Source organism: Coregonus lavaretus, assembly GCF_964263955.1.
Source record: "Coregonus lavaretus genome assembly, chromosome: 15".
Classification (NCBI taxonomy): Eukaryota; Metazoa; Chordata; class Actinopteri; order Salmoniformes; family Salmonidae; genus Coregonus; species Coregonus lavaretus.
Window position 1 is genome coordinate 23,275,059 of NC_140002.1, and position 13,870 is coordinate 23,288,928.

General features: G+C 43.2%; 1 protein-coding gene and 1 long non-coding RNA gene across 6 annotated transcripts; one reads left to right on the plus strand and one right to left on the minus strand.

Moving 5' to 3' along the window:
- Window positions 1–1,249: 1,249 nt before the first annotated feature.
- LOC311143224 lies at window positions 1,250–2,946 on the minus strand. Its single transcript, XR_014614399.1, has 3 exons — window positions 2,753–2,946; window positions 1,793–1,886; window positions 1,250–1,719 (listed from the first exon to the last, which is right to left on the minus strand). It is a non-coding gene; the product is annotated as an uncharacterized lncRNA (long non-coding RNA).
- An 817-nt stretch (window positions 2,947–3,763) lies between these two features.
- Window positions 3,764–13,605, plus strand: LOC311143223 (uncharacterized protein). 5 transcript variants are annotated; one of them, XR_014614397.1, is made up of 17 exons: window positions 3,764–4,185; window positions 4,460–4,538; window positions 4,682–4,806; window positions 4,953–5,264; window positions 5,581–6,448; window positions 6,630–6,757; window positions 6,877–7,308; window positions 7,560–7,907; window positions 8,246–8,301; window positions 8,436–8,620; window positions 10,375–10,430; window positions 11,185–11,518; window positions 11,703–11,788; window positions 12,224–12,359; window positions 12,584–12,632; window positions 12,753–12,801; window positions 13,264–13,605. XR_014614397.1 is itself a non-coding variant. In XM_084179028.1 (17 exons), the coding sequence occupies exons 1-17, from the start codon at window positions 4,075–4,077 to the stop codon at window positions 13,469–13,471; spliced, it is 3,558 nt and encodes a 1,185-aa protein (XP_084035154.1). In that variant the 5' UTR covers window positions 3,979–4,074; the 3' UTR covers window positions 13,472–13,605. The 5 variants fall into 5 exon arrangements, 3 of the variants coding, with proteins under 3 accessions (XP_084035154.1, XP_084035155.1, XP_084035156.1); XR_014614398.1 differs by having other exon boundaries at window positions 3,979–4,185; window positions 13,267–13,605; XM_084179028.1 differs by having other exon boundaries at window positions 3,979–4,185; window positions 11,703–11,784.
- The last annotated feature ends 265 nt before the right edge of the window (window positions 13,606–13,870 follow it).

Here is a 13,870-nt window from a genome sequence, read left to right on the forward strand (position 1 = left end):
GTTACAGTTCATGAGGAAATAAGTAAATTGAAATACATTTATATCTATGGATTTTACATGACTGGGAATACAGATTTGCATCTGTTGGTCACAAATACACTACCGTTCAAAAGTTTGAGGTCACTTAGAAATGTCCTTCTTTTCGAAAGAAAAGCAATTTTTTTGTCCATTAAAATAACATCAAATTGATCAGAAATACAGTGTAGACATTGTTCATGTTGTAAATGGCTATTGTAGCTGGAAACTGCTGATTTTTAATGGAATATCTACATAGGCGTACAGAGGCTCATTATCAGCAACCATCAGTCCTGTGTTCCAATGGCACGTTGTGTTTGCTAATCCAAGTTTATCATTTTAAAAAGGCTAATTGATAATTAGAAAACCCTTTTGCAATTATGTTAGCACAGCTGAAAACTGTTGCGCTAATTAAAGAAGCAATAAAACTGGCCTTCTTGAGACTAGTTGAGTATCTGGAGCATCAGCAATTGTGGGTTCGATTACAGGCTCAAAATGGCCAGAAACAAAGAACCTTCTTCTGAAACTCGTCAGTCTATTCTTGTTCTGAGAAATGAAGGCTATTCCATGCGAGAAATTGCCAAGAAACTGAAGATCTCATACAACACTGTGTACTACTCCCTTCACAGAACAGCGCAAACTGCCTCTAACCAGAATAGAAAGAGGAGTGGGAGGCCCCGGTGCACAACTGAGCAAGAGGACAAATACATTAGTGTCTAGTTTGAGAAACAGGTGCCTCACAGGTCCTCAACTGGCAGCTTCATTAAATAGTACCCACAAAACACTAGTCTCAACATCAACAGTGAAGAGGCGACTCCGGGATGCTGACCTTCTAGGCAGAGTGGCAAAGAAAAAGCCATATCTCAGACTGGTCAATAAAAAGAAAATATTAAGTCTGACATATGGCTTTTTCTTTGCAACTCTGCCAGTACTCAACTAGTCTCAAGAAGGCCAGTTTTATTGCTTCTTTAAATCAGCACAACAGTTTTCAGCTGTGCTAACATAATTGCAAAAGGGTTTTCTAATGATCAATTAGCCTTTTAAAATGATAAACTTGGATTAGCAAACACAACGTGCCATTGGAACACAGGACTGATGGTTGCTGATAAGGGGCCTCTGTACGCCTATGTAGATATTCCATTAAAAATCAGCCGTTTCCAGCTACAATAGCCATTTACAACATTAACAATGTCTACACTCTATTTCTGATCAATTTGATGTTATTTTAATGGATAAAAAAATTGCTTTTCTTTCGAAAACAAGGATATTTCTAAGTGAACCCAAACTTTTGAACGGTAGTGTACATGATCAACATTTTTGACCGGGAAGCAATTTTTATTAGCCAGAAGTTGACAGGTTAGTTGACATAACATAAAATACAGTACCTTCCATAACTCCAACTGGTGGCCAATGTTGGGAGTGCTGTGTGTTCTCACAGCACAGGTGGCACAGAAATATTTATCTGAGCCACAATCCCCACAGCACCATAGCTCAGCCTCCTCCAAAACTCTACACACACTGCAGATGGCGTTGGGTGGAGGACATTCCAGCTCCACAGCAGGCATGTGGAGTAGCTCCCTCAACCCCTTCCAGGCCTCAACATCAGCTGCCTTCCTTTTTTTGATGCTGGTGGAGGAGGTGCATCAATGCAGCTGGGCACAACTTCTGCTGCACAGGGAACCGGCTCTGTTCTCCCAGTACTCCCTACAAAGTAGTGACAATTGTTACTGAGTGGACTATCCTGGTTAAATTAAGTTCAACAGAACAACTTTCTCACCAATCCAAGTTGATGGCAGGGGTGTACGTGCCATCACGCCTCTAGTCAGGTCTCTGTAAACCAGCGTGGCTCTTTTTCTTCTAAAAGATGGCATCTGTAAAAAAAAACAAGACAATGACAACTAAGTTTGATTTATTCTAAATGAAGATATAATATTAATTACATTTAAATGATCTGATACATAGGACACATAATTATCTACTGTATCATAATGCATGACTAGTGGAGTTACTTTGCTTTCACAAAATGATTTTCTTATAGTGAATCTAAAGACAGTTATGGGTAGGAAGTTGTGCTTCGCATGGACATTAAATAGTCTGAAATGCCTCCAGACAGGTGATGACACATCTTTGGGCTTCAACAAGCATGGACCAGGAATATTTGGGGCATCTTGGCTAATGGATGATTATTGTTGGAATTGTTATAATGTACCATCTAATATTTGCCTAGTCTAGTGGTTGTCAACTTTTTTGGTCATTGTAGGCCCAATCACATCTTGCTCTGCCCATAGTGCCTTCAAAGTACCCCCTCATATGCATTTTAAATGTAGGCATATCATATGAAATATGAGTCTTTCTAAGTACCAACTTTGGATATTGGTTCCTGGTTATATGAATGGTGTAAGCATTGGCTAGAGAGTTTAAATCCATGCGAGAAAGTGTACTATTGCACACTTTGTCTTAAATATACATATTTTTCCCGGAGACAAGACACGCAGGCTTGCACCGAAAACGACACCATGCCATGGTTCCCGGGAAATTTAAGCCGAAAAGACTGCTAATGCAAAATTGCAAATCCTTTTAAATGGATTTATATTCAAATCGAATTGCACTCAATACATATTCTTCCCTACTATGGGTCATATTAGCGGGCTATCCCGGATTCTAAAAAGTAAAAACACTTTTTAGAATCCATTAAATTAGGTTTTTAAAATAACAGTAAAAATATACGATTAATTACCTTTGACGAAGGGAAAGGACATCAGAATATCTTCTTATAGTTTTAGTTACAGCGCAATAAAAATGGTCATTACCGCCACCAACGTATACGGGGTGTAATAACAGCCGTGGTTAATGCTTTTTGCCTACTCGGAAATTACGATATGAAACGTTGATTTGAACCTTCTAACCAACTAGTGGATCAGGCGGCGCCCCACTGTCTGATTCATATCGCGTGATTTCTGATGATTGTTCTCGATTATATCGACTGATTGGTTCTGTATCGAGTGATTGAGAAACGCGTGACATTGATCAACCAATGGTGTGTTAGATACCACCTACAGACGTTTGATTGACCCCCCATCCCCCATCATATTGGCGGAAGAAATACAGAAATACATTAATTTTATTTTAAATAAATAATTAAATACTGGTATATGTAGAGAACATTAATTCATTTTATTCCGTATTTTTTATTTCCTTGCTAATTTATTTAAATATGTGTGGCTTATCTGTCATTTATATGTAAATGTATTTAGAATTATGGCAGGTTTGATTCTCCATAGTTTTGAACGCAGCATAATTAGCCGCAAAGGTTGTGGTAACGTTAGCAGGATCCATCCTCTTTGGCAACCGGGTAAAACCTTTGTATATTTTCTACAAACAAATGGTTTGTCAAAATAACTAATTTGAGGCGTTTCTGAGCTAGCTTGGCCAATGAGAAAACAATGATAACCTTTGGTCGGGAAAGCCAGAAAGGGGTGTGTGAGTGTGCTGTAGCGTAGTTCACTAATTTACCTACTAGCCGTGGGGCTGCTAACAAGTTTGGAAATAATTTGGACAGGGTAGTTTTACACACCTTGCTGTAGTTCCATTTGTAAACAGTTTGTCGTAAAAAAAAAAAAAAAAAGGCTATGTATATGTTGTAAGATCGCTTACCTTGCATGTTTGTTTGCTTGCTTGCTCTACCTGTATGAAATATGCATTCCATAGCGAACACATCACATTTCACCCCCCTCAAAAAGTTCGCCATGCTTTTATTGAGTCACGTGATCGAAGAAAATGGCTTCTTGAAGCGAGTTCTGTCAAATGTGTTGCTAAAACTCCGGTAAAAGTAGAAATTCTAGATACCTGAAACTGAATGCTAGTATTAATATTGGACTGAAGGATTTGTAACTTCAATCTCATAAATCGTTATGCATAAGTAACCATTCTACTTTCGGTTTTTCGTGATTCTCAGGAAGATGGGTGGGCAGCAGACCTCAACTGTCGTAACTTAAGATAGCTAATGTAAGCTAACTAACAAATCTGTCTCGACATAAGCACCAAAGTCAACCGAACAACATGCCTCCTCGGAAAAAGCGAGAGAACAGAGACACCGATGATGGTCCCAGGAAACGACGACGAGCAGATGATCAGGAAGAGGGCAGAGTTGTCATCTCAGACAGCGACGAGGTAACCAGTTGATCTAACGTTACTGTAGTTAGCTAGCTGGTAACACACTGACTAGCTAGCGAACTACCTTCACACACTAGACGCAGAACTACCGAGCTAGCTATATTTTTGTGTAAAGTGACCTTTCATTCAATCTTAGCTATAACATAAAGACTATATGGTATACTTGATAACTGAAGCAGAGAGACTGCTAGGCCGATAGTTATCAAGCATAGTATACAGTCTTTATATTATAGATAAGATTTAATTATATGTCATCTCTCTTCTAACCCAGGATGAAGACTTCAGACCAACATCATCATCATCAAGAGAGGAGCGCAGACAGGAGAAGGAGAGTAAAACACGATCAAACGGTATACTGTCCAACATATGTCTCCTTATTTGTAGCTAATTAGACTAATCATTTTCATGTAGCACATCACTCGAATGCAACTATTGAAGCACTGCTAGATGGAACTTTAATCTACTGTACTGAAACTGTCCCTTCTCTTCTCAGAGATGACGGAGGAGAAGATGCTGGACCTGGCCATGAGGCTAAGTAAACAGGAGGCCAGTAGCGCTGCTCTCAGGCAACAACAGGAGGAGGAGGCCATGAGGAAGGCCATTGCTGAAAGCCTCTACGTAAGTGAAGATAATACTGACAGAAATAAAATGTCGCCTGGAGATTTCCTCTAGCACAGACCTCGCTATTATTTCAGATCAAACCAACCATTTGTATTGCATTCTATCTATTCCTGTGATACATGAGTGTTGCTGTATCCCTCCAGGCAGACAGCCCTACTCATCCCCACTCAGAATCTCTGCTCGGGGCAGGGAGCCCTACCCAACAATGTCAAAATTACCCTCCAGAGGGAGAGAGCAGCATACGTAAGCTCTCCTACCCAAACCATGGTGTGGCTGACAGACAGGGAGCCCGCGGAGGAGGTGTTAGTGTAGGGGTGGCTCCCTCAGACAGGAGGGGGAAGAAGGAGGGAAGCCCATTACGAGATATGCCTGACCTGTCTCAGACCCAGAAGGTCTACTCCCAGTCCTCCCCCCTCAGCCAAGCTTCCACCTCTGTGCCTCTCCCTTCCTCACAGGTCAGTGGTGCACACACACAGACCTATGTCATTATTTATCTGTCATTGCCTGTTCAACCCTAGCTGTTGCTATGCATTTCTTCAGGGGCTTCTATGGGCCCAGATCTAACTAACTACGCTTATACCTTAAGACTTAAATAATGTATGTGTTAAGTTCTGGTGACAGCAGGGTAGAAGAACCAACTACATACTTATATCTAAATGTGTTTTTAACATAACAATGTTAGCAAAACTCTTCACTCATCACAGGCTAAGAATGCATGCCAGATCAGTTCTTACGATGTTTTTATGATAACATCTTCTATGCCATTTTAAGGAGGAGGGGTCTTCTCAGAGGAACCTTTTCGGAGACAGCACAGCCAAAGCAATAGAATCTCAGGACTACAACAACTCCACAAAGAGTGACTCCCAGTCCCAACTCAGGATCAAGTCCCCTGTGTTCCCTTCCACTACGGCCCTCCAAGCCAGCAAACCTGTCCTGTGCCTGGAGAAGCTTAGCCAGAACCTCCTTGTAGACTGTCAGGCCTCTGGGTTCTTACTAAAGGGTCATCCCAGCTTAACGCTTACCACAAAGTCCCAGAAATCTCAGTCTTATCAGCCCAAGAGCCCCACATTCTCCAATACCCCTGTGTTCTCCAGAACAGAGAGAGGTGCAGGTGAGGAACCAGGCCAAGGGAGTCCCTCCTTTCCTAAACACGGCATGTTCTCTAATAGTGATTCAGGAGAGGAAGAAAAAGAGGCCAGTCCCACCGTTCCAAAAAGCCTGCTCATTTTCAAGACTGATAGAGGAAAGGCAGAGGAACAAGGGAGTCCAACTTCTCCTAAAAGCACCATGTTCTCTAAGACTGAGACCTTCCCTGGAAGTCCAGTCTTTCCCAGAACTGATCAGATAAGGGACCAGGGTCCACAGAGCGCTGTTGAACATGTCTCTACAACAGGAGACTATGAGGATGGAGATATAGAGGATCCTCCAGAGTGTTCAAGTCATAGGGTCCCTGCTGTGAAGAGCAGGGATGGCTCAGTGTGCCTGCTACCACGCCCCAGAACAACCCTGTCCCTAAACAAGAGATTTGTGCCTATAAGGAAGACAGCTGGAGTTTCAGACAAAGTTGTTGACCAAAAGGAACGTGAGGGTGAATCCTCGCAGAGAACTGTAAACAGGATTAGCACGCCTGCAAAGTTGGGTATGGTGTTTTCCTATTGTTTTAACAACTGTCATACATACAAAGCAATGTTACGATCATACATTGAGTTTGAATGAGAACAAGTAATACAATTATGGCAGATTCAAATGGCCTCTCTGCCTGCCCTTTGGCTTTTTATGTTCAGATTCTATGTATGTATTGACATGATTGTTCTCTTTAGTTGCAGAAGAAGACCTTCATTCAGAAGAACTTACGTTGGCTTTGGAGACTCAGCCAATGCAGGAGTTAACCAGTAATATGGCGCTACGCTGGTCAGATGATGACGAAGAGGAAAATGGTCCTGCAAAGGTGAAGCCAGGGAACTACAAGAATGTCTATCACCAGTACTGTTATATAGCTTTTGGCCTCACCTGAAACCTAATTTACTGTGTATTGTGAAAACATCTCTTTCTCTCTCTCTCTTACAGTCAGCTCACTCGCCCAGCCCAGTCTTCCCACAGGAGAATGACCTCGCTCAGCCAAGCAACCAGGGTCTCTCCCCAAACACCCACCATTGTTCCCCCCCACACAGGCACAGCCCCTGCCTCGTCCCCAAGAAACGCATTCACACCGCCGAAGATGCTGCGTGCGAGGAGGTGGAGAGCCAGTCCAAGTGCATCCGGAAGAAGTTCACCTTCAAGGGCATGTATGGAGCCCCCCCTCCCTGTCTCCCCAGACAGGTTGCAGGTAGAGGGAGCCAGGATAAGGCCAAAGCCGGAAGCCCCTCTTCCCACCAGGCCCAGTGCTCCTCCAGCCGCCTCTCTCCCCCCACAGACGGCCAGGGTGATGGGGGAGTGGTGCGCTACTACTGGGGGGTGCCTTTCTGTCCGCGGGGGCAGAACCCAGACGCCTACACGCAGGTGATCCTTCTTGGTCTGATGTAGTTTTCATTCATTTTTTTTCTCACACAGACATTCTCTGGATTATGAGTCAATGTGGGTAACTGACATCTGGGAACACAAAAGGGGGGGATATGAAAACTGTGTGCTATTGTATTGTGTAAGAAAAGTTCCATCCATTATTTTGTAATATTTCATTGATCTGATGTCAGATGTCATGACTTCTAACTGTAAGTGTGTAACTAATAGAAATTACGTGATTTTCCTTACAGGTGATCCTGTCCCAGCTGGAGGTGTATGAGAAGAGCCTGAAGGAGGCCCAGAGGGGTTTGCTGAGGAAGGCAGGCTGGGGGGAGCCAGTCCTCCCTGGGCCCCCAGAGAGACCCTTCTCCAGGAGGGGACGCCCCGAGAGACACAGGGCCTCACGACTCCTGGAAGAGGAGGAGAGAGGGGAAAAACGTCAGGAAGAGCTAGTGGAGGTGGTAGAGGATGATGAAGAGGAGGGAGAGAAGAGGGAGAGACGGCGGTCACGGAGGGGGGCAGAAGGGAGAGGGAGGAGAGGAAGACAGGAATGGAAGGACTGCCAGGCACTGTTTGTGTCCTCTCCTGAACAAGAGGAAGTGTGTATTGCTTAATATTTAGAAATGCCTATTATAGGCAGATTGGCGCAATACATTTATGTATTTTCGTAGGCTGTGTTAATATTTTTTATTTTTCTTTAGAAGTATCAATCATATCAAAGGCTGTGATGGTGCTACAGTACTTAGTAGAAGTTCCTTGTTACACTATCTAACCACCAGATGGTGCTATCAAATACTTACAATCCCAATGTGTTAATATAATACGGGATAAAAAACTGTCTCTCTTTTTGGGATAGACACATTTTATTATGTGGAAAGGTCAATCCACTTGATGTTTTTCCCCCAGCAAATTATTTCTTTGTTTTGTCTTCCCATAGAAATCTCCCTCACCTGTATTTCATGCAGATTCCAGTCAGCTAATTCAACTTCGAAGGTAAGGGAGGCGCAAACTGCTAAATCATACAGTATGGACCTAGCTTGTCTTTAATCTCAATGATACAAGTGTTTTAATTGTGCACAAGAATGAAAAAATGTATAAAGAATTCAGAGTTGATTTCTCCTTTCCAGGAGACTTAGTCTTAGAAGAGAAGAGAAAAGACTGGCAGAAACACAACTGCCTGACTTACCGGAGGAGAGGGAGGAAGACGAGAAGGAAGAAAAGAGGGATGATGAAGAGGATGGAGAGAAGAGGGAGGAGGAGGAAGAAGGGATGGGGGAAGAAGAGGTGGATGTCGGAGGCTTAGAAGTTCAAGGTATAAGAAATTACGTTTCATTATGTAATTATTCCATAAACCAGTAGGTATATACAGTGGGGAAAAAAAGTATTTAGTCAGCCACCAATTGTGCAAGTTCTCCCACTTAAAAAGATGAGAGAGGCCTGTAATTTTCATCATAGGTACACGTCAACTATGACAGACAAAATGAGAATTCTTTTTCCAGAAAATCACATTGTAGGATTTTTAATGAATTTATTTGCAAATTATGGTGGAAAATAAGTATTTGGTCAATAACAAAAGTTTCTCAATACTTTGTTATATACCCTTTGTTGGCAATGACACAGGTCAAACGTTTCCTGTAAGTCTTCACAAGGTTTTCACACACTGTTGCTGGTATTTTGGCCCATTCCTCCATGCAGATCTCCTCTAGAGCAGTGATGTTTTGGGGCTGTCGCTGGGCAACACGGACTTTCAACTCCCTCCAAAGATTTTCTATGGGGTTGAGATCTGGAGACTGGCTAGGCCACTCCAGGACCTTGAAATGCTTCTTACGAAGCCACTCCTTCGTTGCCCGGGCGGTGTGTTTGGGATCATTGTCATGCTGAAAGACCCAGCCACGTTTCGTCTTCAATGCCCTTGATGATGGAAGGAGGTTTTCACTCAAAATCTCACGATACATGGCCCCATTCATTCTTTCCTTTACACGGATCAGTCGTCCTGGTCCCTTTGCAGAAAAACAGCCCCAAAGCATGATGTTTCCACCCCCATGCTTCACATTTAGGTATGGTGTTCTTTGGATGCAACTCAGCATTCTTTGTCCTCCAAACACGACGAGTTGAGTTTTTACCAAAATGTTATATTTTGGTTTCATCTGACCATATGACATTCTCCCAATCCTCTTCTGGATCATCCAAATGCACTCTAGCAAACTTCAGATTGGCCTGGACATGTACTGGCTTAAGCAGGGGGACACGTCTGGCACTGCAGGATTTGAGTCCCTGGCGGCGTAGTGTGTTACTGATGGTAGGCTTTGTTACTTTGGTCCCAGCTCTCTGCAGGTCATTCACTAGGTCCCCCCGTGTGGTTCTGGAATTTTTGCTCACCGTTCTTGTGATCATTTTGACCCCACGGGGTGAGATCTTGCGTGGAGCCCCAGATCGAGGGAGATTATCAGTGGTCTTGTATGTCTTCCATTTCCTAATAATTGCTCCCACAGTTAATTTCTTCAAACCAAGCTGCTTACCTATTGCAGATTCAGTCTTCCCAGCCTGGTGCAGGTCTACAATTTTGTTTCTGGTGTCTTTTGACAGCTCTTTGGTCTTGGCCACAGTGGAGTTTGGAGTGTGACTGTTTGAGGTTGTGGACAGGTGTCTTTTATACTGATAACAAGTTCAAACAGGTGCCATTAATACAGGTAACGAGTGGAGGACAGAGGAGCCTCTTAAAGAAGAAGTTACAGGTCTGTGAGAGCCAGAAATCTTGCTTGTTTGTAGGTGACCAAATACTTATTTTCCACCATAATTTGCAAATAAATTCATTAAAAATCCTACAATGTGATTTTCTGGATTTTTTTTCCTCAATTTGTCTGTCATAGTTGACATGTACCTATGATGAAAATTACAGGCCTCTCTCATCTTTTTAAGTGGGAGAACTTTCACAATTGGTGGCTGACTAAATACTTTTTTTCCCCACTGTATGGTTCCATTTAGAACGTAATACTAAATGTTGTGAGCTTCATATGTAGCTGTAATTGTCATGCCACTACTTCTCCTTGTTGTTTCTGATGGCAGAGACCCAACTCAGTGACGACAGCACTCAAGACCTCATGGTCACCAGCCCTGAACAGGTTAGTCACTTCAGCACTACCAAAGACACTCATACACAGAGCATTCGAACTACGGTTCTGATTGATTCTCCTTATTTTACCCAACACCTAGAAATAATGGGTGTGTACATAGAATTGTGAGGTTATGGTTTAACATTTACATTTTAGTCATTTAGCACAGTGGTTCCCAAACTGTGGTGCACGCCCCGGGGACGGCAGGGTGGGCGATGGGGTCCCCCCCCTCCAAAAATAAAACTGTCCGGTTTTCAACTTACTCTTGAAAGTTGTAATAGTAGAATCAAATGCACAAGGTGCAATTTCGAAATTGGGTAGTTCATCATCAGTTTCTCTTGTCATGTCAGTCATTGCATACCTTAGAGAGCTATTTATAACTTGTCAGAAATGTCCAGATCAACTAGCCCATGTCAGCTAGTGTTTTTTTGCTAGGTTTGTTAGCCTATAGATTTTGTTGTTATGTTTAAGTCACTCAAATATCACATGAATAGACATTAGACATGGCAAAATGTGTGGAATTGCAGGAAATAAGCTTTAAACCTGCAAAATGTCCTCTCCGCCAACAACAGGGGTGTGAACAGTTTGCGTCATGAACAGTGCTTGTACCCATAGAAATATGGGGCGCGGGATGTTCCCAAATGCAGGAAGAGGGGCCTGAGTGAAAAGGTTTGGGAACCCCTGATTTAGCAGACACTCTTATCCAGAGCGACTTATGTCTATGATGGTTGTGTTGTCTATGGTTTGATTTGGTAACCCATAGCCCCAGCCAGAGAGCCAGTCCCTGCCTCGGATCCAGACCTTTCTTTCATCACCCCGTACTCTGGAACAGCGTGAAGAGGGGATGTTGGTGGTTGGAGAGGAGGAGGAGGGGCGGAGGAGTGGCCCTGTGGTGATCCCTGCTGTAGGAGAGGATGTTAGGATGGAGGAGGAGGGGGATATCCCAGAGCCTGCCTTCCCTCAGAGCCCCAGCCCCAGCATGGACTGTCCCATGTGCATGCATCCCTTCTGCCTGACGGAGATTGAGATGCACGCTGCCTACTGTGACGGTACCACCGATATCATGGAGGAGGAAATGGCAGAGAGCCACTTGCAGGGTGATATGATTTTCCTCTTGTAGGACAATACATCTGATTCTGAGTAGACACAGCACAGCAGACCAGCATGCTGAAAATTATTAACTTGTCAATGTCACCAAATTGTACAGTACCCACCAATATGGTATTTTATACACCTACAGGACTGATGTACATACAGTAAAACAGTACTGTTGATATGTAGTTTCAGTCAAGGCTCGTAGAAAGAGGACCAGAAGGGGAGAAATCATTGGAGAGGAGCAGCCCAGCTCTTCTGGCGCTGGCAAGTAGGTATGACAGCATTTACCTTGGTCTAGCAGCACGTCTTACTCAGGGGTTACTTTGGGATTTTGTTGTGAGTTCCATCTACTGTGTGTCCCATCCTAAGGTGGTGAAAGTAAATTCCCCTTACTCCCCCTTCCTATAATACCTATACATGTTAACAAATGTGAATTCATGGAAGAGAAGCAACTGATGTTCATACCTTTTCTACATGTGTGTTGTCTTGTTTCTATATGGTAGTTGTCTTGTTTCTACAGGTAGCTTAGTGGGTAAAAGCGTTGTGCCAGTAACCGAAAGGTCGCTGGTTCTAATCCCCGAGCCGACTAGGTGAAAAAATCTGTCGATGTGCCCTTGAGCAAGGCACTTAACCCTAATTGCTCCTGTAAGTCGCTCTGGATAAGAGCGTCTGCTAAATGACTAAAATGTAATGTAATGTCTTCACAGCAGGGTGGTACAGGGAGAGAAGTGCTTCCTGTGTCAGCAGCTGTTTCCTCTCAAGGACCATGAGAAGCATGTAGAGGACTGCTTCAGGGACCAAGAGGTCTCCAAGGCTGCACCCAGAGACGGACAGGTACTCCAGGTTAGCAGTACTACACACACTAGTAGTTTTTTCTTCTTCTTCCTGGCACTGATTCTGTGGATAGCGGCTATTTCAACGAAGGGTCTACTTGCAATGACTGTGATATGTGGTTGTTTGTCTTACTAAACTTGGTTGAAAGCACTTCAGGTTGCTCCGGATAAGAGTGACTGCTAAATGACCATAGCTCTTCTGATCTTTCTTCTCTCTGTGTGACGATCTTCCAGAGTGGAGACTTGCTGAGTGCTCTGGACCAGACAGAGCATAGAGATTCAGGTACTGTACTCTTACTTTCTGTGATTGGATTGTTTTACACTTTCCAAATGCCTCTTTCCACCATGTTTGAATGGGAGAAAAAGAGAGCCAATGTTTTCACTCTACTTGGTCTCTTTCTAGAGACTGGTGAGGCCGAACCATGTGATACTACCTTCAATAACCAACAAAGGTAAGCAAAACAACAGGAAATAGTGATGGAATTTTTTGGGGAAACTCCATTTGACTGTTAATGTAGTACCCACCCACGGTGACAGATTGTGCCACGTCTGGGATAGGGAGGGGAGTCTGATAAGCGGACACTAGTTGTCTGTCAAGGATATACCCTGATAGTTAGTTCTCTGAAGCATTATAGCAAGTCTATTACATGCTTATAAGACTTCATAATTGTCCATAGTGGACTAAGGCTGTTAGTATACCCCTATTTAAGTAGTTATTCATTTGCAATTTTCTGCTGGTTTAATAGTTCATAAACACATGACATTTTTCTGTTCTGAGTTTAGTGCTGGTCTACGCTTGATTGGGGGCTCCAATCAGAAACGCAAATGTTCACTCTCCGTTGCATAATGTTTTCCTACGGTCTACCCCAATGAACATGACCCTGCTCTGGTTAACCTTGTGACTTTTATTCCAGTAGCCTGATTGATGATCTGGACACAGCAGAATCTGGGGGAAGTGGAGACTTCGCCACCCCAGGTTTCAGAGTGAGCACCTCGCCCATCCAATCCTTCACCCCTGTCTCAGAAGCCACAGACTGCCTTATCGACTTCAAACGCCAATGCTCTTCCTCTACCTCCTCTTCCTGCTCCAGGCCCAGCCAAAGAGGGAGATTAAAACGATAGTTTACTACAAAATGTAAAATACTGTCAACCACTTTTTTTTTTATACCACTGCATATCTTTTCTTTGTATTGTTTGTTACACAGATTTGAATGATAATGTGTGTTATTAATATGGTATTAAATTATACTGAGATACCTTTTGATCTACTTTCTTTGGGAGACATGTTTGTTGGATAGGTTACTATGTTGATGTGTAGTGGATGTCATGAGGTATAAGTGTAGTTCTAAACTATTTCTCGCAGGAATACATATAGAAATCTATGCAAGAGTCGGTTCACCTTTGCATACCAACCAAAAGAATGCACACATCAGTGACCAAACAGTCACAGCGACCCAAACCGTCCCCATTGTACAGTACTGGGTTGTATTTAGGAGGGGGGAGAGCTATCAAGTTACACCA

Bases quoted from the DNA above. Each gene is read 5' to 3' on its own strand.
- LOC311143223 (XM_084179028.1), top strand. From the start codon at position 4,075: ATGCCTCCTCGGAAAAAGCGAGAGAACAGAGACACCGATGATGGTCCC. The intron at 7,309-7,559 runs GTGATCCTTCTT...TTTTCCTTACAG, and splicing joins ACCCAGACGCCTACACGCAG to GTGATCCTGTCCCAGCTGGA. The intron at 12,633-12,752 runs GTACTGTACTCT...GTCTCTTTCTAG, and splicing joins GACAGAGCATAGAGATTCAG to AGACTGGTGAGGCCGAACCA.